At 33.6% G+C, this 24537-nt stretch overlaps 6 protein-coding genes across 10 annotated transcripts; 3 read left to right on the top strand and 3 right to left on the bottom strand.

Moving 5' to 3' along the window:
• The first annotated feature begins 47 nt into the window (after window positions 1–47).
• On the top strand, window positions 48–2035 carry LOC17898562. Of its 2 annotated transcripts, none has more exons than XM_006305573.2 (3): window positions 48–138; window positions 548–1138; window positions 1637–2035. In XM_006305573.2, exons 2-3 carry the CDS (start codon window positions 603–605, stop codon window positions 1704–1706), a joined length of 606 nt encoding a protein of 201 aa, XP_006305635.1. In that variant the 5' UTR covers window positions 48–138; window positions 548–602; the 3' UTR covers window positions 1707–2035. The 2 variants fall into 2 exon arrangements, with proteins under 2 accessions (XP_006305635.1, XP_006305634.1); XM_006305572.2 differs by having other exon boundaries at window positions 69–262.
• Window positions 2036–2183: 148 nt separating this feature from the next.
• On the top strand, window positions 2184–3897 carry LOC17898835 (light-harvesting complex-like protein OHP2, chloroplastic). Its single transcript, XM_006305641.2, has 2 exons — window positions 2184–2682; window positions 3609–3897. Exons 1-2 carry the CDS (start codon window positions 2267–2269, stop codon window positions 3721–3723), a joined length of 531 nt encoding a protein of 176 aa, XP_006305703.1. The 5' UTR covers window positions 2184–2266; the 3' UTR covers window positions 3724–3897.
• LOC17898687 (putative methylesterase 14, chloroplastic) lies at window positions 3873–6272 on the bottom strand. The gene is made up of 5 exons (XM_006305178.2): window positions 5734–6272; window positions 4850–5089; window positions 4625–4768; window positions 4393–4527; window positions 3873–4278 (listed from the first exon to the last, which is right to left on the bottom strand). The coding sequence occupies exons 1-5, from the start codon at window positions 5983–5985 to the stop codon at window positions 4006–4008; spliced, it is 1044 nt and encodes a 347-aa protein (XP_006305240.1). The 5' UTR covers window positions 5986–6272; the 3' UTR covers window positions 3873–4005.
• Window positions 6273–6686: 414 nt separating this feature from the next.
• Window positions 6687–10195, bottom strand: LOC17896941 (regulator of nonsense transcripts UPF3). 2 transcript variants are annotated; one of them, XM_023790299.1, is made up of 13 exons: window positions 9903–10195; window positions 9576–9682; window positions 9283–9477; window positions 9118–9197; window positions 8879–8977; window positions 8662–8767; window positions 8451–8551; window positions 8141–8348; window positions 7908–8051; window positions 7731–7817; window positions 7509–7627; window positions 7369–7426; window positions 6687–7230 (listed from the first exon to the last, which is right to left on the bottom strand). In XM_023790299.1, the coding sequence occupies exons 1-12, from the start codon at window positions 10040–10042 to the stop codon at window positions 7388–7390; spliced, it is 1425 nt and encodes a 474-aa protein (XP_023646067.1). In that variant the 5' UTR covers window positions 10043–10195; the 3' UTR covers window positions 6687–7230; window positions 7369–7387. The 2 variants fall into 2 exon arrangements, with proteins under 2 accessions (XP_023646067.1, XP_023646068.1); XM_023790300.1 differs by having other exon boundaries at window positions 7369–7420.
• Window positions 10196–10532: 337 nt separating this feature from the next.
• Window positions 10533–12625, top strand: LOC17899507 (immune-associated nucleotide-binding protein 9). Of its 3 annotated transcripts, none has more exons than XM_006304462.2 (6): window positions 10533–10639; window positions 10871–11121; window positions 11212–11486; window positions 11561–11725; window positions 11798–11932; window positions 12217–12625. In XM_006304462.2, exons 2-6 carry the CDS (start codon window positions 10875–10877, stop codon window positions 12421–12423), a joined length of 1029 nt encoding a protein of 342 aa, XP_006304524.1. In that variant the 5' UTR covers window positions 10533–10639; window positions 10871–10874; the 3' UTR covers window positions 12424–12625. The 3 variants fall into 3 exon arrangements, with proteins under 3 accessions (XP_006304524.1, XP_023645986.1, XP_023645985.1); XM_023790218.1 differs by having other exon boundaries at window positions 10582–10635; XM_023790217.1 differs by lacking the exon at window positions 10533–10639 and adding an exon at window positions 10665–10764.
• Window positions 12626–12648: 23 nt separating this feature from the next.
• LOC17900455 (immune-associated nucleotide-binding protein 8) lies at window positions 12649–14345 on the bottom strand. The gene is made up of 5 exons (XM_023790216.1): window positions 13982–14345; window positions 13615–13892; window positions 13345–13509; window positions 13115–13246; window positions 12649–13022 (listed from the first exon to the last, which is right to left on the bottom strand). Exons 1-5 carry the CDS (start codon window positions 14322–14324, stop codon window positions 12870–12872), a joined length of 1071 nt encoding a protein of 356 aa, XP_023645984.1. The 5' UTR covers window positions 14325–14345; the 3' UTR covers window positions 12649–12869.
• Window positions 14346–24537: the final 10192 nt, after the last annotated feature.

Here is a 24537-nt window from a genome sequence, read left to right as displayed (position 1 = left end):
TTTTTTACTTATGAGCTTTGCTTTCTCCATCACAAACCAAACGAACCCAACAAAGCCCACCAGTTTTTCAATCTCTCTCTCTCTCTCTCTCTCTCTCTCTCCGTTACTTTCTCTACGCTGCCGCCGGCATTATCTCCGGTACGTCTCTCAGATCCGTCCGGTGAAATCTTCACCATCCTCGTTTCTTTCGCCAGTTTGATTACCCAATCTCACAAATATTTTATCTTCTTTCTAAATCTGAACCTGAACCACACTAGAAATAGTAAGTGTTTTAGATTCCAAGTTTTGTTTTTTTTTTTTATATCTTCCCCATCGCTTCAAAATCTTACTGAACTGAAAACACTGTTATGAACACTTGTCGTAGATTTAGCTTCTGGTTTCAGAATCAAGCCTCTTCCTTTTTTATTGTTTTGCTGTATTTTAGTGGAATGAGGAAAAAGTTGGAATTTTTTTGGGATAAAAGTTCGTTTTTGATGTTGTTCATATTGTAAAAATGCTTTCTTTATTGTCATCCTAATGATTTTGATTCTGGACTTTACTTATTTAGGGATTTGGAGTTTGTGTTGTCGATGGCATGATGTGCAAATGAGACAATATTGGAAATGTTATTTGCAGCAGAAGGAGGAGGATTCTTCTCTTCATCAGCTTCTGGGTATAGCAATGGTTTAGCTCTTCTTCTATTGGGTCAAAAGAATGAACAAAAGCCTGTCAAGGTGTCATCATCACAATGGAACCATTATCATTTAGTTGTTGAAGAATCTGATACCGGGTTTCGGTTAGATTCGTCGAAGAATTGGCTCTCTTCTGCCTGCACTTCACTTATATGTTTCGGCCGAAAATCCGAAAGACCGGAGAATCCATCTCCTATCCGAGTGAGTCCTTCTCATACAAAAGATTTCGCTTCTGACGCTTCTGTTCACCGCGAAGGGAAGGAGGATCGTGTAGAGTATAATTGTGAAGTCACTAATAGGTTTGCACTTAAAAGCAGCTTGAAGAAAAGATCGTTTAGTGATGTTGTTGTTGGTGATGATGATGTGAGTTGTAGAGATGGTGTGGTGGATCATACAGATAGAAGGAAAGTGCAATGGCCTGACACGTGTGGTATTGATATCGCTGAGGTCAGAGAATTTGAGCCTAGGTATGGATGCTTTCTCTTAAACATTAGATCCTGTTTGATAAATCTTTGTATGTGTAGCTAATAGTTGGCAGTTTTGGCCTATGTTAGAGTAGAGTAGGGAATAGACTACCTCTCACAGGAAAGAACTGGCTTGATCCCTCCCTGTTTGCTTATAAATAGTTTTGGAACATCTTTTATCATTATCATACCCAGTCTTCCCTATAAACTTAAGCTCATAGTGTGAGATTTAATAGTAACATAACACTTTAGATCATGAATAAACAACACTTTCATAGATCCAAAAAGTCTTAAGCTCATGGTTGAATACTACTCATAGCTCCCTTTAGTAGAACTGAGCTACAATGTGACTTTTGTTGTTCTTAGGAAATTGCGATTTAGTTGTGGAATCAGTCGTGTTCTTTGTCTTTTTCATATCAAGTACCAAGCACATTGCTCCTTTTACAACTCCTTTTTGGTAAACAAATGTTGAAAACATTGTGCTCTGATTGAATTTTGCAGTGAAGTAGGTGAGTCAGACGATGAGTTCCATCATGGAAGTGGAAAAAGCTGTATGTGCACAATCATGTGACGACCAAGCTTCTTGTCTCTCTAAAAGTTGTTTTCAAGAACAAAGAGCTTTTATATAGCTTAGCTGTGGTAGATGCTCTTCTAGTTCACCCTTACTCAGTGCACCTTTGTTATTTATATTTATAGCGAGTAAGTGAGAGAGGTGACAGGGATGGATTTGCAAAAAGATTGGATAAGAAGAAGAAACTTTTGGATGTGAACCTTGTAGCCACTTGATTTGTCAATTTTGTGGATTATTCAAATGTACAACATCTCTATGCTGCTCTGTCTTGTAATGATAAAATCCACACCACAACTTTTTGGATTAGAATAAAATCCAATTAATTATAATCCAATGTTTAATCCTTATAAATTTCAAGTTAATTATCATTAATTTATTAATAAACTAAAGTATTTTCACGCGCCGTGTATGCGCGTTGGATGAATCCAAAAGTACCCATTAGCACATAAGCATGAGACTTGGCCATATCACATCCACAAAGACATTACCAAAAGACAGAACAGAACTAAAAGCTTCGAAGAAAAAAAATCAGACAATTCAATTTCAACTAAACGAAGAAGATGTCAGTAGCCTCACCGATTCAATGTATCAGGATTCTAAATCCATCATCATCTTCTTCATCATTATCTACCACAACAGCTTCATCGTCTTTTAGATTCTCAAAGAGTACTAAGCCATGTGTATTCATCATCAGATGTTCTCAGACAGAAGGTCCTTTAAGAAGGCCATCGGCTCCTCCTACTCTCCGGGAGCCGCAAAAACCTGTTCCTCCATCTCAGTCTTCTTCCTCTCCACCACCATCACCACCGCCGCCGCAGAAAGCTGTGGCTGTTGATGGTAAGAGTGTAACTACGGTTGAGTTTCAGAGAGTCAAGGCTAAAGAGCTTCAGGAGTACTTTAAAAAGAAGAAGCTTGAAGCTGCTGGTCAAGGTCCCTTCTTTGGTTTTCAACCCAAAAACGAGATCTCTAATGGAAGGTACCTTTATAATCTTTGGTAGTTTAGATACAGAACTGCTGCAAAGTATTGATGTTATGTCTATGATACATTAGTTTGCAAGTAATGTTCTCTAGCCATTTCAAGCTTTTGACCTCAATTGTAATAGTGGGTAGCTCTGGTTCTTGAAATCAAGTTGTTGGTCATTGATGTTACTTCCTCTGCAGCCATAAGCCCTTCAAATTCAGACATAAAAGAGCCTAAAGTTTAACACTTTTATCAGATTTCCCCAAATTTGTCTGTGCATTTGTCTTAAGTAGATGGTCATTGATGTTACTTCCTCTGCAGACATAACTCTTCAAATTCAGACATATAAGAGCCTAAAGTGTTACACTTTTATCAGTTTGTCCCGATTTTGTCTGTACATTTGTCTTAAGTAGATGGTCATTGATGTTACTTCCTCTGCAGACATAACCCTTCAAATTCAGACATACAAGAGCCTAAAGTCTTACACTTTTATCTGTTTCTCAATGTTGTCTGTGCATTTGTCTTAAGTAGATGGTCATTGATCTTACTTCCTCTTCACTTCACTTTCCTTTGAATTATGATCTCAATTTTCGAATTTGATTATCATGGCTACTGGTTAACAAATGTTCATTAGTTATATGTATCCTGATGCTATGTCGTGCATTTGTGTGAAAATGATGTTCTTGTCATTTCAATTTCATTTGGGTTTAGCTCTTGTACTTCAAACAAGTTTCTGGTCATTGATGTTTCTTCATCAGCAGCATAAGCCCTTCAAATTCAAACATAGTTTCACACTTAATAGTTCTGTCATGATTGCTTTTGAGTGTATTAGGTTCTTACTAATGAGACACTCATGCACACACAATAGACTGGTTGATGGTAGAATTAGCTAGTAACTATTGCCTATACATGAGATAACTCTTGTGTGTTTGTTTCTTTAGGTGGGCTATGTTTGGTTTCGCAGTCGGGATGCTTACCGAGTATGCAACTGGATCAGATCTTGTCGACCAAGTTAAGATCCTTCTCTCGAATTTCGGCATTCTAGACTTGGAATAATATGAGTGTGTTATTATATATAGACAGACCTCTTCTCTCTTGTCTCCAATTCCTCTACTTGTTGATTCTTCTTCCTGTATATGTATCTCTAAGATCTTACCTACAAATACAGGGCCATTTGTGTATTCAATCACTTTTTTATCTTCAAATGGTATAAATACGATCTTGTATCGATTCTAGAATTGCATACAAAAGGTGTTTTGAGGATTAAATGAAAGTGTTCTTGTTTAGAAAAAAAAAATATAATCAGTGTATACTCTCCAAAGAAATCTCAAATCTTTGTTAAGGAATCTGTGCAATCTCGAGAAGAATCTTGTGGAGAGATTGAGGCTTTGAGAAGAAAGGACAATGATCACTTCCTTTGATCTTGAAGACTCCTTCAGGGCTGTTCTCTCTCACTACCTTCTCTTGAACATCTGGTGAGAGTGCACGGTCATCTAACGTCTGAACATAGAATCTTCTTCCTTTCCCGTATCTTTCTGCGGTCAGAGATACTTTCTCCATCATTGGTCCAAGTGGTACAGGCCGCATTGAAATCATTGCCAGTGCTATATCCTGCCAAACCAATATAACCAAATCACTTTAAAGGTTACTAACTTTTTTACTGATGGATTATCCAAGAAACAGTCGGTTAATAAGTAAGTCAACAATTAGCATTTTGGAGTGTACCTTGTTGGGTGATTGATTGAAATACAAGCCTTTCATGTGTGGTTTCTCAAACATGAACCCTGTAGGAGGCTTGTCTTTTCCATTCCCATATATCAAGAATTGTGACTCTTGCATGAACCGCTCTGCGGAACCAAGCTGCATCAGTTGTAGATGGTTTAATCACAAATGTGAGGACACAAACAAAAACAAAAAGACTACATTGATACATATGAACTCAAATATTGTGTATTACCTCTTCAGAGAAAACATCAAAGGGTCTTTGGCCATCAGAAACCATGGTTGCACATACAAATATAGCTTTCGATATTTTCTCTGGGAACCTCTCTAACGCATATGAAATGGACGCACCTCCAGTGCTATGACCCACTAGAATAACCTGCATAAAACAACAAACTCATATCTCATTGCCTCATTCCTCTAATCAGCTGGTTTTTTAAATATCCTCCCAAGTTCTAACCTTCTCTTCTTCAGGGAGATTTTCGAGTAACTCGATCAATGGTTTTGAATATTCTTCCAAGGTAGAGACAGTGTTTGTGTCTGTCATATTAAATCCACACCCAGTGAGGTCAACTGTAGTTGGAGACAGTCCTGACTCTTCCAGTGAAGCAATAATTTTGTACCAACACCATGCCCCAAACCCTTCACCATGCACCAGAACAAATCTCTTCACTATCAAGCTCTCTGAAAAATCAGGTACCTGAAGAAAGAACATAGATAAGTTATCCAAAGTTAAGCTTCAATAACAACATCAATCTATATAGCAAAGATCAAGGTGTGACAGGAACAATAAGTAAACACAATCCATTCTCTAACAAAGTGATGCAACTTCAGTTCTTTCAGAGAATCAAAAGCTTCTAGTCATATCAAACCACTTTAGTTACAGTCAATATCAGCATAAAGTTTACTGAAAGACAAAAAAAGTTTATCAGCACTTCTAAAGGTTATGGGTGTGGCTAAAGACACTCAATAGTTATATAGCTCATCTGGTCCCAACCCAGTGTCAGTATCAGAGTTTAGAACATTTCTTTCCAGGATAAAGTTTTAACATTTCCAACAGATAAGTCAGAACTCAATCAGCACTTTTCACATCTCTTTTCTCATTTTAACAAAGAATCTACACTTTTATAGTAACCATACTCTTCTCAAAATATATAAAAAAGTTCCTCAAACAATCATTAAAACCAGTACCTACATTTCAAATCAATATTATTAACCAAAAAGGCTAAGGACTCAGTCGAAACAATCATTACATGAATATATTTATGAAAAAAAAAACATGTAAAGCTTTGAACTTTTCAAGAAAAGGTTGAAACTTTTGCAAGATTTAAGTAGTGAGCTGACCTGCTTGCCATTAGAAAACGGGTCAGAGAGGGTTCGTTTCCTAGTACTTGTAGAACCGACACGTCTAGACATAGATCCATCAAATCTCTGAGAAAGCTGAGCTTGATGAATCGCCATGGACAGAGCTCGACGATGCAACATCTCTTCATCAGCAAGCAATTTCCTCTGTGACCGGTTCATTCTCTTACTCTTAGATCCTCCTCCTCCATCTTTGTTATCTTTCTTTATCATGGAGATTATCTTGTTACCCATCTTTCCCAAATCAAGAACCAAGAAGGGGAGAAATCAATGGAAGAATTCTCAAGAAAATAAAAGTTTTCCAAGAAAGTCAAAGTTTAGAGCATAGAGGGCTTGCCCTAGATGGGATCAGCATATAGACTTGTTGTTACTTCCAAAGAGAGAGAGAAAGAGTAGGTGAAGAAGCAATCGGTCATTAATTGTGAATTCTGAATTTTTTGTACCACCGCAAGAAGGAAAAAATAAAAACAGAGGATAGAGACAGATTTGGAGAAGGGTTGGTTGTAGATTTTTTTGGTAAGAGATTTTGGTATCTCTTTGTCTTTAATCTCTTTAAGATATGAGTTCACACTGTAGCTTGCTTTCTTCACTAGTGTTACAGTTTTACTCTCTTTTATTGACTTGATGAGAATTTCTAAAGTTTTGACCTTTCTTTGGTCAACTTACTTTATTTCTTTTGGTTTTCTTAGTCAACATATTTGATTTAGTTCTTAGATAAATATGCCATTTGCTTGACATAAGTCACTTGTGTTCACCCTTACTTACGAATAAAATGGTTTAAAATCTTGGTTCCTTTGCTCTCCCTGAAGACAAGAAGATCCCTCTTGATGCTCTCATCAACATAGAGGTTGAACAACGACAAAACATTTTACTTTTTAGCCAATGCTTCAGTTTCCATGGCAATATTACTATACTAAAACAATCTTTTCGTGGAATAAGCCAATAAGTTATATAACAATCACGTGAAATAAAACCAATTTTTCCACAAAGAGAAAATATTACTTAGCAATAAATTAACTTCACAGTAATCCAAACTATTATATGGTTAAAATCGAGCAATCACGTTCTAAGGCCTCTCAGGAACCCAAAATAAAAACCCGACACACTGTGTTTCCCGCCTCCCTATTCACTTGACTTTATTTTTCATTACCAAGACTCGGGAGTAAGTTCTCTCACTACTCACCCACTTGTCTGTAAACACCGCAACAAGCCAAAAGGAGGGGAATGCAGGTACCGTGAACCGCTAGGGCCTTTGAGAGGCAGTAGCAAACGAGTCTTTTCTTGTCTCACTCTCATAAATCTTGAGCTGATTCCTACTTTGAGAACGGCCTCTTTTATGTGCAATACTACGACTTACAACGCCTGACCAAAAGTCTTCAAACCCGAGTGTGATGTTGATAGAGTTACTCCTCATTTCGATTGAGATCTATAGATTCCCGTTGAAGGACAAAATCCATTGGAATGGCTCATATATTTAGCCTGAAAGGTCATAATAATCATAACATTGTGTTGACAAAACCGTCTAATTGTTTATAAAAAAAAATAAAAAGGTAAAAAATATTGAAGTGAAATGCTAAGAGTGAGTAATAGAGGGTAGGCGTGTGCCTAGAGCATTACCATGTGTTAAGTGAATATATCAAGTACCCGATGATGATTTTTGAATCCACATCTGCTTCTGCAAAACAGTAAAATTGAGTCTTCTAAACATGGTTATAAGTGTAGATATTAAGATGTGGTAAAAGGCTATGTTAGCTTGCCTCATGTGAATTAGAACCACCACCACCACCTCCTCTCCGGGATGATTTACCCTCACCAGTCATCACGTCTTCTTTTCTATTGCGACCTCCAACACGACGACTAGAATGTCTAGTAGAATCTGGATAAAGTAAAAAGTTTTGGCAGAACCAGCATCATTTTTCTTGATTTGTATATAATGAAACAAGAAACATTATGCATTCTCCAACTTCAAATGAACTAACCATTCTCAAGAGTGTGTCCACCAGAGGAGTTGACCACTTCTCCAGATCTTTGAGAATATATCCTCTCTTTGACTTCTCCATTGTTAGCTGTAAGAAAAGATGGGAGATGAGTTATGGAGGAGAACACAACCATAAAAATGAAATTAATTACTTATTGGTGAACAACGGAAACAGAACCTGCTGAAGATAGTGATTGATCCTCACTGATATTGGACCCATCACGACGAAGAGGAGCCCACACAACACGATCAGGTCTGTCCTTGTTTCTTGTACGTCTCTCTTGCTTCTCACTGTTGGTACCAGAAGCATGATAATCTTTCCCTGCACATGGAGTCATGGAGCATTTTTAAAAAATTGTAGGCCCAACTTGGGAAACAAACATATTGGCTTAAATCCTACTCCTTTATTACCTGCTCGAGTGTTGGCTGGCCGAGCTGGTCGTTTGAAGTTTTCTCCTTCCGAGGGTTCTACTCTTGGCTCAGGCTTGACAAAAGTTGAAGCCTGGCTTGGCCTTGAGTCATTTTTCAGAAGTATTCTCTTGATCAACCTCCCTCCAACATCAATTTTCTGATTTTGTCTTGAAGCCGAAAGATTAATTTCTGGTTGTGGTGGAGGGTTCTACAAATACCATTGATAAATGAGAAGCTGTACATGGCTTATAATTCTGTCTATAACTATCAAAACACAAGATAGTCTACACAAGTTTCTTAAAGAGCTTACATCAGGATTGTCTCGGTCTTTTGGTTTCAGGAGCAAAATCTTTTTCTTCCCAGAATCCATAGTCAATGCAATCCCTGGGAGAGAGCTATCTATGGCAGAGGCTGTAGTCGAGTAGAAAAGAAAATAAGTTAGAAAGACAGTGGGCCTTATACGAAAACTGGAAAATACATAACTAGCTAGTCAAGAATAACTAAAGAAGTTGATTGATTACCAGTATCCTTTTCTGGTATTTCCTGCTTATGATATTCTTGCTTAGAGCTGCCAATATCTAATGTAGCCTTCCGGGACAGAATTTTTGTACTCTCCTTTTCCACATACTATAAAGAAAATAAAATATTTACAATGGGCAGAAAATTCTCTAATAAGAAGGTAACAGACAAGTAAATTGGCAGACTACACCAATTATTCACTCCTAGAAGGAGACACACCTTTTTCTTTTCAGAGTTACGTTTTGAGGGCCTTGGACTTGGCTTGTTAGTAGAAACTGCTCTGGCTCTTCTACCTCCTCTTCGGACATCTGATAAACCCTGTATGTTAAACAGAAACCAGAGTTCAACAACAAAAGCTCCCTTCAGGAATGGATAAACTACAAAGATATCGATACCAAGAAGCCCTGATTATCCACTAGGTAGACTAGGTGAAAAGAGCAAAAACGTGAACTACGTACCTGGGATCCCATCACAGTAGCACGTTTTTGACGTATGAATTCCATAAGAGGGGTAATAATAGGAGCCGCTTTTGAAGCACCTAAAGAGTAATTAGTAATCTCCATCAACTCACTAAAGAAATAACGAAATAACGAAAGCGATAGCAAATAGAACTCGTTTCTAACCAGACTGCTCAGCTTCTCTTCTTTCCAACTGGATTTCAGCACTAGGGAGATTCTCAACAGGTTGAGCAATCAACTTAAGGAATTCCAAATAATCAGGATCCTTACTAATAGACCCTTCGCGAAGATCTTTCTTATCAGCAGGTGTCGGCACACGCTGCGAAGGTGCATATTCAACTATAGCCTTATACTGAGCACCTAAATCAAAATAAAACCACATACTCACATCTCCAAATACAACTACAAAACACATGCCAGTCACCAGACAAAGACTAATCCAAAAAAAAGTCAAATACCCTTTTCATTAACAAACACATGCCCGTTGAAAAATGCAGCGAACTCATAAACATCTTCTGGTTCCTCGAAAGCTACGTAGGCCCTTGAACACTTCTGATTCCTATAGCTGAACAAACCAAAAACACACACAAATCACTAAAAACTCAATACTTCAGAACACAATTTCACTAAAATCAACTAAATCACATAATCAAATCCAACAAAAATCTTCAATTTCCCTAACCAATCACCTTCCTCAATTACAAAAAACCGTAACCCTAAAATTCGTGAGAAACCCATATACTCAAAAATTTTTAAAAAGACCCAACAAAATTAAGAACCCTAACCTTGACTTGCCGGGACGAAACGAAACCCAATTGTAACGATCACCGAAACGAGGATCAATCTGAGACAAGAGATCGGACTGAGAAAGAGAAGGGGGCAAGTGGCGAACAACCACCTTCTTCTTCTGTACAGGTTCCTTCATCAAAAAGATTATTCAAAGCCCCAAATCAAAGAGGAACACGATGAAGAAGACGAAAAGTGAAACAACACATCAAGACGCAGTGAAAACAAAAAAAAAGATATCGCAACGCAATTTTGCCCTAATTTTGTTTCCTCTCTTCTTCCTCTTTGTCTATAAAACTCTCAGCTAAAAATAATTAAATTGAAAAAAAAAAAAAAAAAATCGCATAAATTTCGAAGTCGGAGACAAATCAACCTGCCGGTCTACGTGGACTTTTGAACCTTAATGGGCCGTAATTGGGCCTTTAGTGGACTTTTGAACTTTTTGTCTCACCCGTTGGATTGAGGTTTATTAAAGTCTTCTCATATAGACCGTAGGATGAAGAGTTGATAATGACATCGTACGGTACATAATCACTCTAATAAGGTGAACCGCGTCACAGGTGATAACTACCACATTTTACTTTGGAACACGAAGACTTCATTGGCTTCGGGTCTAGTCAGGTTTTACTGGTTCGGTATAAATATCGTCCAAAAGAGATTTTTATTTTTATTTTGCAAAGATTTTTGTTTATCTAAAAAATCTCTCGTCGCTTTAGCTTCTCCACTTTTTAAGCAAGTAATCTTCTTTCTTCTCTTTCGATCGATTTGATTCTGTGGTTTGTTTTTGTGATTGTTCTGGTTCTGTTTTGCTCTGTTTTGGTTTTTGATTTCTCTTAGCAAGCAAGTAAAGATTCGAATTTGGTGTGTTAACTTGTTGCGATCGTTGCTGTTTTGTGTTTGTTGATCAAAAGATCATTACTTTAAGTTGACCCTTAAGCGATCTAATAGTTGTTTTCACTGTTTTTAGGTATATGAGTTTGGTAGAGATGGGTGGTGATTTGATGGAAGATGATTGGGAATTTGCGGCGTCGTCGAACCTTAACCGAACCCTAGTTCTTGTCGGACGTACTGGGAACGGAAAGAGTTCAACAGGGAATAGTATCCTTGGGAGGAAAGCTTTTAAGTCGAGAGTTAGAACTGTTGGAGTGACTAGCACGTGCGAGTCACAGAGAGTTGTTCGAGATGATGGTGAGATCATTAATGTGGTTGATACTCCTGGTAAGCTCTGCTCACTCCCACTTCATTATTTTCTATGAATGTGATGCTTCTTGAATGGGATGGTAATAAACTGGTGAATATTTTGTATAGGTTTGTTTGATGTGTCCACTGCAGCCGATTTTATCGGTAAGGAGATTGTGAGGTGTATAAGTTTGGCTGAAGATGGGATTCATGCGATCTTGTTGGTGTTTTCTGTGAGGCGGCTTGGTGAAGAGGAGAAAACTGTGCTTAGTTTCTTGCAAGCGCTGTTCGGTAGTAAAATCGCTGATTATATGATTGTTGTTTTTACCGGTGGTGATGAGTTGGAAGAGAATGATGAGACCATGGAGGACTATTTAGCTGACGCCTGCCCTGACTTTCTCAAAGTAAGCATCTTTGGCTGTAAGGATAAAGAAATGTTTTGTTTTTTAGTATGTTATATTTGAATTGTGTATTGTAGGAAATTCTTGAGCTATGTGACAATCGGGTTATATTGTTTAATAACAAGACTAGCAATAAGGCCAAGAAAGCTGAACAACTTGAGAAGCTTCTTTCACTTGTTGAATCTGTTGTTAAACATAACAATGGTAGACCGTACACAGATGAGTTGTTCCACGAGCTACAGGTGAAATTGTTTGCTTTCCCTTTACTTTCCTAATCAAAGCAGAGAGAGACCTAACTGTAGTTGCATTCTCAGGAAGAGGGTATCAAGCTAAGGGAGCAGAAAAAGGAGGTTGAAGCGCTTAAGGGTTACTCAAACAATGAGATATCTGAGTTCAAGAAGCAAATCGATATGTCTTATGACCGGCAGCTTACCCGTATCACAGAGATGGTACTTCTATTTTTCATTCTTTATACAACAATGTTGAGTTTTCATCTTTCTAAAGTGGTCATAATACTATATACACCCACTTAATATACATTGATAGTACAGTCCCTTCTGATTTACCAAGTTGGATGTATAAGCAAAAAGATTTGGTGGTCCATTGCTTTCATTGAGCATCAAGCTTCAACTACCTTTTTGTTTTTCTTCGTGCAAATCAACTGACATCTTTATGATTCCTCAACCACATGGTCCTAAGCTATAAGTTGTTGTGGTTTCTTGTTGCTGTTCAGGTGGAGAAAAAACTGAGAGAAACAGCAAAGAGGCTGGAGCAGCAACTGGGTGAAGAGCAAGCCGCAAGACTTGAAGCGGAAAAGAGGGCTAACGAAGTTCAGAAACGGTCAAGCGATGAGATTAAGAAGCTGAGAGAGAATCTGGAGAGGGCTGAAAAAGAGACAAAAGAGCTCCAGAAAAAACTGGGAAAGTGCATCAATCTGTGAGATGCTGAATTCTGAAGCTTCAGTGAAATCTGATAAGGGTTTCATATGGTTTTTAGGTTTTATCATCAAAGTCTTAGTTGTGAAAACATAGTAATACTTATGTATATTTTCCATCTTTATTCTCCTCCAATGTCATGGACCAAAGTTCATTCTTTTCTTTTTATTTTATATTTTGGTGGAACTTTATTTATTTGGTTTTCAATTAAGTGTTCTTTGAGAAAAAAACACTCTTTCTCGACTCTTTATTAAATGAAATGAAAACAATCGCCTTACATAGCACATAACACACATTATAACATAAGTACAAGAAGCAAATCAAACAATGGTAAAGGCTACGAATGAAACTGAAAGAGAAGCAAAAACAGACTCAGAACACGCCTGAAGACAAAGTGTGAAGTGTGTGTGTGTGTGTAACTTTTCAACGAGTTGGGGCATTCAGTGAGTTATCAGAGAATGCAACACTCGTTTTCTGCTTCAAATTTGCTATGCAACTTTTCTTGCATTTCCATCTTTTCACGGAAGCCCTTCTCCTGCAGTTTTTCTCTTTGTTCAAAGAGCTTCTCTTGAGCTTCCATAGCTATTTTTATGTTTCTTTCCATCTGAGGAAAACATAAAACAGATCTCGTTAATGTCCAACTTTCAACAACACTTATGTCGAGGTGTGAAATGAATAGGAAGGAGTTTATAATACCATCTCTGCCACTGTCTTGAGGTTCATATCTTTACTTATCTCTAACATCCTCATCAATTCTGTGAGTCGTTCTTCCGAATGCGGTTTTGATCTAAGCTCTTCTTGTTGCTGCTTGTACCTATCATTTTCTTCCTGACGAGGGAAGGGAGACCATTTTTGATTTGGGAAATCTAGTTAATGGTGATGCAAATGGAATTAAAAAGAGGGGAATAGGGAAACTAATTTAAAACCTTTATCTTATGGTACATCTCATTTGTATACGGAATATTGTGGTTCTGCTTTCTAACCAGGTCGGTAAGTTTGAGAAGCTCATCGATTTGCTTTTTCTTTTGCACCTCGTCCTTGGTTTTGTTATCGAACACCATCATTCGTTGGCCACACAACACGAGAACTCTCTGAAACAAGCCACATAAAATGAAGTCCTAAGCTAAAACTTCTTTCCATAAAGTTCCATCAAAAGAAACGAGAAGAAATGTGTGATCATTGATCAAATTACAAACCTTTAAGAAGTCCGGCAAATCTTTGCCCAAATATTCCTCAAGTGTCATACCATCTTCTTCTAACACATCACCCCCCGAGAAAACAACGATAAGGTAATCAACAATCTTACTCCCAAAAATGACCTGCAAGGTACTAAGTACCAGCTCTTCCTCTTTTGTAATCCGATTCGTCACCGATAAAACTAATAGCACAGCATGTATCCCTTTTTCCGCTAGGGCTAGGCATCTAACCAGTTCTTTCGAAACAAATTCATACGACACTGATAAATCAAACAAACCTGCAACCAATTCCACATTAATCAAGTACACTTACATAATACACATAGTCACATACATTAATAGAAATATGCAAATCATGACAACGTACCAGGAGTGTCAATCACATTTAGTATCGGGCCATCTGGTGTCACTGCTCTTACGGACTGACATTTCATTGTAACACCTCCTGCTCTTGTCTTCGACTGGAACACCCTTTGTTTGAGGATGCTGTTCCCGGTCGCGCTTTTCCCGTTCCCTGTTCGCCCAACTAATACTATGTTTTCGATCATATGTGTCTGTGATGCCGCCGCGTATTCCTTCTTAACCTCTTCTTTCTCTTGAGCTACCACATATTCCTTCTTATCATCTTCTTTCTCTGGAGCTGCCACATATTCCTTCTTATCATCTTCTTCCGGTGGAGCTGCCGTATTATGATCGTTAGTGATGACCATTTGGGAGATGTTCCTTTGACCCTTATACAAAGAAAAAAATCAATTATCAGCTAGTAATTAACAACGTTGAAAAGCTTTGATCTTTGGTAGAACTATACATAATCCTACATATATCCTTAGGAGAAACTTTTATGTGACACAAGTTACTAATCATATTTCTTTTAAATATACACGAGAAACTTTGTAAATTTGAGTATATGTAAACTGTGAAACCATACAAATTGTTCTAAGAAAAATTATAAGGAAAAAAATATGTGGAAGAAAAAGTTGTGTGAAAATGGCGCTCTTATCAAACCTTTTAGCAGATTGGTGGCAGAAGTAGTTAATCACAAAGCTGGTTTTGAACTTTAAATAGAGCAATTTGAAGTCTTTCAAAAAAAAAAAAAAATTATATTAGCTCACATGCAACGTTTGCCACCCAATTTGACTATTCTTTTTTTTTTTCTTTTTTTTTCACTTTTATTCTAATTTTCTAAAAACGAATTTTCCATAAGTTGCCTTATATTTACATTTCATTCTCTTTTAAAAAATAATTTCATTAAGTTTTAGGTTGGTGTCTACTAGAGAAGAAAGAAAAAAATAGGAAGAACATGCAAATATAAGAATGTATGAAATGAATTTCAAATTTTGAAACAAGAAAATGAAAATTTGAAGAATGAGAAATTGAGAGTAAAATATTATGGATATAGGTCAATGTTTAATGAAGCATAAATTATATATTAAATTGAAAATAAAAGATATATGAAATTTTGATGAAATTTACATGATATTTACATGAAATTTTGATGTTATTTAATGAATTTATCAAGTTCGTGGTACATATTAAATTATTAATATATATTTAAACTGAAGTAGGAATATGAAGCTATTATTTAAATACGAATTTCTCTTAAACAGATCTCTCATATTTATTTGATTTTTGTTTTGCGAAATACATTATCCCTTTTCAAAACTGTCCATTTCATCTATACATTTTCAAAAATAGATCTTTTTAAATATGTGAAATTCTAAATTTTATAGGGGTACTTATAAATTTGTAAACATAAAAATAGTATTATTGAATAAAGACAACAAGAGAGAGTATTTTTACAAAAGGGCACTAAATAGGTTATTTTTGCAAATATATATAACTTATACTTAGAGATTTGATCCACATATTTACAAACTTTAATAAGGATTTTAAAGGTAAATTATTTTTACGGTATATATAAAATTATATAAACATATCAAATTAATTTGTGTATATTTTTATAAGGTTACACATATATTTGGATAAATATAAAAATGGTTTTGATATTGTTGATAAGTTTTAGAAAGTCAGATTTTTTAGAAATGGTATTGAAAAAATATTATCTTTGAAATACTCCTTATTTATTTTATCGTTATAAAAAATATTGTTATCCACTAATATATCTAAAAATATCTTGAAGTTTGTGTTGGTAGAATTTTCTAAGGTGGATCTTTGTTCTACGAATAAATCATCTGTTGTGTTTGTAGCTTGACATTAAAAGTGTTACTAACTGATTTGTTAAAAAAAGTTTTTTTTTTCCAGCTAATAACTTTATTATAAAGCGTTCGAATCATCGTTTACAAGAGATGCAAGAAATGTTGGACATGAATGATACAAATTATAATCACTAGAGCTCTCCAAGGAATATTTTGCTAGTTTATCGGCACATTTGTTCTGCTCACGGTTAAAAAAGGTTAAAAAGGTTATTTTGTCATATAATCCTTTTTTACGTCAGCGAAGTTTAGATTTTTTTAATCAAATTTAATTATATTAATAATAATATTTTAAGTTTTTTTTGTTAAAAAATTTATTAGGTGTAGATGACAAAAAAAAAAAAAAAATTTATTAGGTGTACTTAAATGGTTTACCTAAAGAACCATATTCAACCTGATACAAACAGTTAAATTTAAATGCTTGTTAAGATCCACTTTATGATCACTGGATTAGAAATATTTTAATCTCATTTATTACATGACTCTGAATTATTGGTTAAACACACATCTTTTGTAAAACATTCTCGCCTCATAAAATATTTTAGTATTTTAGTAGAATTGATATGGCACCTCAGTATTTTAGTATCATGATAGTGCATGCCGAGATGTTTAAAATAATTAATTTAGTCATCTATATCACACAAATGCACGTATCTTTTTGTTAATTATTGGAAGATAAAAAACCAGAGATAGACCGAGATCGACGGTTGAAAAGATAAAGCGAAATTATGGTAATAAGAAGATATTATTCTAGAAGATATATGATAAATATCAATATTAAGTTTAGGAAAATTAACATTATTTTTAGTTATATTATTTACATTTATGTTTATCTTAATCTCTATATAAGAGAATGTAAGTTGTAACATTATATTCATGAGAGTAATATAATTTTTTTTCTAAACATTTTTGTGTTCTTTACTCTTATCAATTTATCATTAACCACTACAAGAGAGATCTACAGTTAAGCGTGCTTATTCTGAAATAATTTTCAGATGGATGACTTCTAAAAAGTAATTGTGGGAACCATGCAACTGAACATAAAACAAAGCAAAGATCATCATATTGTGATTTGTAGGGTTGATTAATAAGTCTTTAAAGCCTTCTAAACGTAGCACCTATCAAACCAGCCATCATATAAGGTTGGGTTTACGGGTTATGCTTGATTAATTTTAGGATGGGTGACCTTCTAGGAAGTAATTCTCAAAACTGTGCGAGTGAGAAAAAAAACATGGAAAAGATCACGTGGTGATATGTGTAACGCCCGTGTCTGAAGTTTTGTTAAAGTCGATCGACACCAGGGTTGGGTGTTGGTCGACACCAACAAAATTTGGTTTGACCAGTTTGTTTTAATTTGGAAAATTGATTTGGGTTTCTTTGGCTAAACCCTAAGGATCATTTAAAAGAGAAAATTTGATGCATTGAAGGGTTATTAACCGCTTTTGTTCTTTCAGAAGAGTGGAAAAAGTTACTAAGTTTTCTTGTGAAGTTCTATGGGTTTTTAGAGAGATTTGGGGTGTTGTTCTTGAGAGTTTTTACCTAAGGAAAGGGAGATTTTGTGTTTGTGGTGTTATGAGAGACTTATGCTGCTTCTGATTGTGTTATTTTCTTCATTATTCATTGTGTTATTTTTTCATTGTTCATTCCATATCAAGGTGAGTGCGTGAGCATGACTTATATAAGCATTAAGATTATGTGATGTGTATTCATTTGATGTGTGGGTTTATTTCCCTTGTTGTTTTATGTGTTTCTGGTGTTTGTGTGGCTAATCCTTGGTTGTGTCGTCGCGGGAGATGATGTGGTGGTGATTTTAGGGTTCTTTGGGGATGAAATCGTCATTGGATGTGTTCTAGGGTGTGGGTGCCGACCGACACCAGACGGTTGTTCGTAGTGCATTTTTGTGGTGATGTCGGGTAGTGGTGTCGATTGAGACCAGGTGTGGGTATCGACCGACACCAGTTTTCTGTTAGCACAGTTTGTGTTTTTTGTTTTACTGGTTTGGCTGTTTTTGGTATTATTGATGTGTAATCATGATCTTAATTGTTTGTGCGTATAGCCTAGTAGATGGGAGGATTGCTTCACTGAGTATTTGTGATAATAATCATGCATCTCGTTGTGTTTGTGGTACATGTAAAGTGTGACGTGAAATCATGGCAATGAAGAGGAGGATGATCTAGGGCCTTAGTTGTTGTGTTTATGGTTTTGTTATGATGTTGGAACCTGGATTAGAAGTATGCTAAATTATTGGTGTAAATTGTGATGGAATGATTGGTTAATTAATATTATGATTAATTAGAGTTGGTTTTATTGTTTCTGCTGTGCATAATGGTTTATTTAGATAATCTATATTAACTTTGTAAGTACATTTTGGGTATAACTTTTCATTTTATAATATTTGCATAATTGAATCCTTGCCATTTGATTAAATAACAAAAGTTTAAAGTACATTTTGTAATTAAATCATTATGAAATTGCAATATTAGAAATCAGTATTTATAACATTTAAAAAAATTCCTAAAATTATTCCCTAATAAATCAAATATATCTCCAATATATATCTTTATATGATCTTATTTGTTTTAAAATTTATATTATTACATAAAACATATATATAATAGAAATATAATTTTCACATATGTTGCAATTTGAATTTATAAAAACGGGCTTATATTAACCGATACAAAAAATGTATGTACTAAAGTATAATTGGTAATTGTATAGCACAGATCATGCAATGGAACAAGTTATAAATTACATAATTATGATTATAGATGTTTTTACGAATTGTCTACTATAGTATAACTCACAAAATATTTTACTATTTAAACAAAAGATGTTATGCCAATATCATTTCATTATTTTAAATATTATACTTATTTAATTAAGTTGATCAAATTACGATTATATAAAACACAAACTGTCATACAATATTCTACGGGTTAAAACATAGAGCAATCAAAATACACTCTTATATATCAAACAAAATTAATAAATAAAAACTTTATAAAATATCGTCCGGTTAAAATTTAGTTGTTGGATATTTGTTTATTGGATTGGTTTATGGTTTATTCTTCCGCTGGTTTAGTTGGTAATTGGAATTGGATTGGTTTAATTGGGTTTATCGGTTTAATCTGGTTTAGTAAGTTAAATTTGATTTGAATTGGTTTAATCTAGATTAGGTGGTTTAGTGTAATTTAATTGGTTAAAAAACGGGTCGGGTTTTTTCAATATGTAAAGTCGATAAAATAAGATTTTAAAGCCTTTTAGATGTAGCAAACTGACCGTCGGATAAAGTAAGGCCTTTCGGGTTGAGGGACGACATGGAGCACTTAAGGAAACTGACAGTCAAATCATTACAATTGATTTGGTTATCTATGTCATTAAAATGCACTTATCCTTTTGGTCAAATGTTTTGAGATAACTTTATAGTTAATCGTGTTTAATATGCTTATTGTTGGAATATGTTCATAATAGATAACCTTTCGGAAAGTGATTGTCGGAACCGTGCGAGATAGGACAAAACACGAACACATATCACATTTTGATTTAAAAGGTCAGTCAAGAAAGTGAGATATTGAATAGATTCCTAAAATCTAATATTTAATAGTCAAGATTGTTTTACATCTCACAATCCTTTTTCTTTGTCTTTACCAAAAAGAGTTATGCTCTTAATGAGATGAGTATGATAGTAAAAAAGACATATCATTACAACTCATCATTTTTTTATTTTTTTTTACATCCATTACAACTCATCCTTTATAGTTTTTTATTTATATAATATTAGCATCCAAACTATGAAAAGCTTATATGCACTACAAATAATCTATGAATAAACAGTAGAAACGGTTATTTACATCAAAAAGTTAAATGGTACTAATTTTACATTACTTATTTACAATTGAGACAAAAATATTATAGCTTAATGGCAATTGTAATAATCGATGTTCTTTTTAATGTTTGTAATATCCGTTCATTTAAATGGACGCAAGTCTTGATCCATTTGCATTACTTACATCTCTAATAGAAATATATGGATTGACTTTATTTGTAAAATGATTAAAAAAATATATGTAAATTGACTTCTGGTAAATAGCTATTGATTTTGACATTGATAAATATTTTGTGTAACACTGAAGCAATTATTCTCCTAGTATTGCCGTGAGGAACAGGTTTCAAGAAAATTAAGTTTTAGTCATTTTGGTGGAGACAAAGTTAAACCTGCCAAAAACCACATTTTGTCTGCCCACTTGATGCAATGAGATATTAAATAGATTCCTAAAATCAAATATATTTAATAATTAAGACTGTTTTGTATCTTAAAATCTTTTTTTTTTTGTCTTAACCGTAAAGAGCTATATGCTCTTAATGAGATGAGAATGATAGTAAAAATGGCATATCATAACAACTCACCCTTTACAGTTTTATATGTATATGCAATACAAATATAACTATGAATAGACAAAAAAATGGTTTAGTTACATCAATTAATTTGATGTCAAAAAAGTAAATGATACTAGTTTTGAATTATTTATTTATAACTGAGACAAAAAAATATAAGTTAATGGCAATTGTAATATTCGATGCTATTTTGAATGTTCCTAATATCCGATCATTTAAATTATGCAAGTCTTGATATATTTACATCACTTCCCAATTTTGATAGAAATATATGAATTGACATCATTTACAAAATGATACCAAATAAAAAAATAATAACAACTTATGCTAATTCAAAACTACGCATTATTTTTGTTTACTTAATTTGTCAACGTCACACATCGCTTCTACTAGAAAAAGAGATTTCATAATTTTCATACATATAGTGACCATTGTGTATTCGTGGTGACAAAAAGGTTAAAATTAAATAGAAAATATCATCATTAATGAATTCACTAGTTTGCTTTCAAATTAGTTAATAAACTTTTAAAAAATTGTTTCTCAAAAAATGTAATTTAAAATAAACACTGCACTTCATTTAACATAACTGTTTCAAATATTTAAGTCAGTTTGATAAATTGATGCAAAATATACTAACATCAGTTATTTTAGGTGATGCAAAATTAACATTACTTTACATTTTTTATATTTTGCAATGAATGTGTATATAATACTATAAATTATAATAAATGATAAAATATTTTGTTAACCAATGGTAATTATAAACAAAGCATTGGTTGTAAAACTGATGTAAGGAGCTTATAAAAGTAGTTTTTATAATACATGATGAAAATGTTAGTAGAATTTTATTGTTTTTTTTTATAAATTTGGAGAAGTTTCAAAAGTAATAAAAAAAATTATAAGCGTATGCCATATGAAAAAGGTATTTAAAACAGCGTTAGTTTTCCAAATTAATATATACTGATTTAGTTATTTAATAACGTTTTCTATTTTTAATTATTTATTTAATACTAATATATGTAATTTATAAGTTGTTTACATATTGCTTTTGAAATTAATTTTGTAGCTTACATCCTATGAGATGGAGAAACTGATGATTCAGTTGTATTACAAAATGAACTTCATGATATTCAAATCCAGTAAATTTTTTTCAAAATGATAACAAATAAAAACTATAAAAGAATGTGTGAATTTACAAACAAATATCCAAATATTATCAATAAAAGTTAATATCTATTTTGAACATTGGCATTCTAATTTAAATAATTAATATACTAATAAATATTCATATAGTATACATATATAAGATAGAAGGCTACTTATCTTATTAGAGATGATAATTACAATATATATAGAGAGTGTACATAGGTGATTAGGGTAAATACAAAGACACTAATGACCTTTCTATATACATTACTTACAACATATAGTGATATATACATTATTTTCCATCAAATTCTTAGAAAAACTGTGAGAAGAAAAATGTGACATAAAACTTTGTGTGTCTTCACAAAACACAAAAACTTTGTGTGTCTTTCTTTTACAAAAAAAAACTTTGTGTCTTCTAGTAAATAGCTGTTGAATTTGACATTCCTAAATATTTTTGGCTTTGTCTCCTCTGATATCTCTGTACAGCTAAGCAATGATTCTCCTAGTATTGCCGTGAGGAATGGGTTTCAAGAAAAATAAGTTTTAGTCATTTTGGTGGAGACAAAGTGAAACTTTCCAACAAATGCATTTTGTCTGCCCACTTGATGCAATGAGATATTGAATAGATTCCTAAAATTTAATATATCTAATATTCAAGACTGTTTTGCATCTCAAAATCCTTTTTTTTTGTCTTAACCGTAAAGAGTTATGCTCTTTATGAGATGAGAATGATGGTAAAAACGACATATCATACAACTCATCCTTTACTGTTTTTATTCCCTTCATTTAATATTAGCATCCAAAAATTGAAAAGCTTAAATATGGAATACAAATAATCTATGAATAAACAGTAGAAAAGTTATTTTACATCAATTAATTTGCGCCAAAAAAGTAAATGACACTAATTTTACATTACTTAATTTACAATTTAGACAAATTATTATAGCTTCAATGCTTAAAGGCAATTGTAATAATCGATGCTGTTTTTAATGTTTGTAATATCTGTTCATTTAAATTGATGCAAGTCTTGATCCATTTGCATCACTTACAACTCTAATAGAAATATAAGTGATAAATTGGCATAAGTAGTTTTGATTTTTTTTTTTTTATCATTAGCATTAGCATAAGTAGTCAATAGATTGACTTCATTTGTAAAATGATTAAAAAAAAAAAAAACTAAACTACGCATTAGTTTTAAAAGTGAAACTATTTAGTATTTACCTAATTTGTCAACGTCACACAAAGTTTCCACTAGAAAAAGAGATTTCATAATTTTCTTATATATAGTGACCATTATGTATTCATGGTGTCATAAAGGGTAAAACTTAATAAGAAATTATTATCGTTAATGAATTCACTAGTTTGCTTTCAAATTAGTTGATAAACTTAAAAAACATTGTTTCTCAAACAATGTACTGTAATTCAAAATAAACACTTCTTTTTTTTTTTTTTTTGTCAACAATACTTCATTTAATATAACAGTTTCAAATATATATGTCAGTTTGATAAATTGATGCAAATAGTAACATCAGTTATTTTAGGTGATGCAAAATTAACATTACTTTATAATTTTATATTTTGCTATGAATGCATATATAATAACATAAATTATAATAAATGATGAAATATGTTTTTAACCGATGCTGATTAAAAACTAAGCATTTGTTGTAAAATCTGATGTAAGGAGCTTATAAAGGTAGGTTTTATATTATCTGATGAAAATCTTAGTAGATTTTATTGTTCTATTTGATAAATTTCGAGATATTTCAAAATCCTTTGACATGTAATTAAATTTATAAGTTTATGGGGCTGATTGGTAGGAAACTTTTAAGACTTAACTATCTTTAAAGCCTTTGCCATTAATTTGCCAATCAAACTTTTTTACATTTTTTAAAAAAAAAATTGAAAGTCAGTATTTTCTCCCTTTTTTGTTTTCTCATTTTTTTGTAAGCGTAAAAAATCTGGCCTCAAACCAAAACAATTAAACAAAATTTATTTTTCACATCCCCATTACATTTAAAACCTTTTCACAAGTTAATAAATATATTTTATAATACCTGATGAAAATGATAGTATAAATTTATTGTGAGAAGATATATGCTAGAGAAAAATTTGTGTGTCTCCTGGCAAATAGCTATTGACACTGAAATTGATGAATTTTTTTTGCCTTTATCTCCTCTAATCTCTGTATAGACAAGCAATGATTCTCCTAGTATTGCCGTGAGGAATGGGTTTCAGGAAAATTAAGTTTTGGTCATTTTGGTGAAGACAAAGTGAAAACTGCCAAAAACACAACTTGTGTGCTCACTTGATGCAGTAAGATCTTGAATAGTTTCCTAAAATCTAAAATATTGAATAGTCAAGACTGTTTTTCACCTCAAAATTGTTTTTGTATTTATAGTAAAGAGTTACGCTCTTAATGAGATGAGAATGAAGTTTTACGCTCTTAATGAGATGAGAATGAAGTTAAAAACGACAATGAACTCTCCTAGGCGTAAAATACTATTACAACTCAATCTTTATAATTTAATTTTAATATAATATTATTGTGAGACTCTGGTTCGTGGAGAATCTAAAATCAATTAATTTGGTTGTTTATATCACCAAATTTCACTTATTTTTTGGTCAAGTGTCATCAGAGAACCCCGCAGTTAAGCGTGTTTATGATAAAGTAGTCCAGGGATGGACGAGCTTTCGGAAAGTGATTGTCATAGCTGTGTGAGTGAGGTCAAAACACATGGAAAGATCTTATGGTGATTTTAGGGTCAGTAAACAAGTCTTTAAAGCCTCATGGACGAAGCAATCCGGTTGTCGGTTATAGATGGGCTCATGGACGTAGTGAGAGGATGTGAGACCCATTAAAAAGTGAACCCATGGGCTGAGAGTGAACATGGGACGCACTGGGTGAGATAACGGTCGGGTGTTACAATTAGTATCAGAGCCGAACCCAGATGAGTGTGGAGTAGTGGGTTCACACTGTCAGGGGATGATGGTTTTGGTGCGCAACGAGAACGTTGCGGTGTGTTAGTGGGGAAAGATTGTGAGACCGTGATTGGTGGAGAAGCTTAAATGAATTGATTTGGTCACCTATGACACTAAAGTGCACTTATCTTTTTGGTCAAAAATCCTGAGAAAACTCCACGGTTAAACATGCTTATGCTGG

The sequence above is a fragment of the Capsella rubella genome, unplaced genomic scaffold, assembly GCF_000375325.1.
Source record: "Capsella rubella cultivar Monte Gargano unplaced genomic scaffold, Caprub1_0 scaffold_1, whole genome shotgun sequence".
Classification (NCBI taxonomy): Eukaryota; Viridiplantae; Streptophyta; class Magnoliopsida; order Brassicales; family Brassicaceae; genus Capsella; species Capsella rubella.
This window is presented reverse-complemented; position numbering and strand designations above follow the sequence as displayed.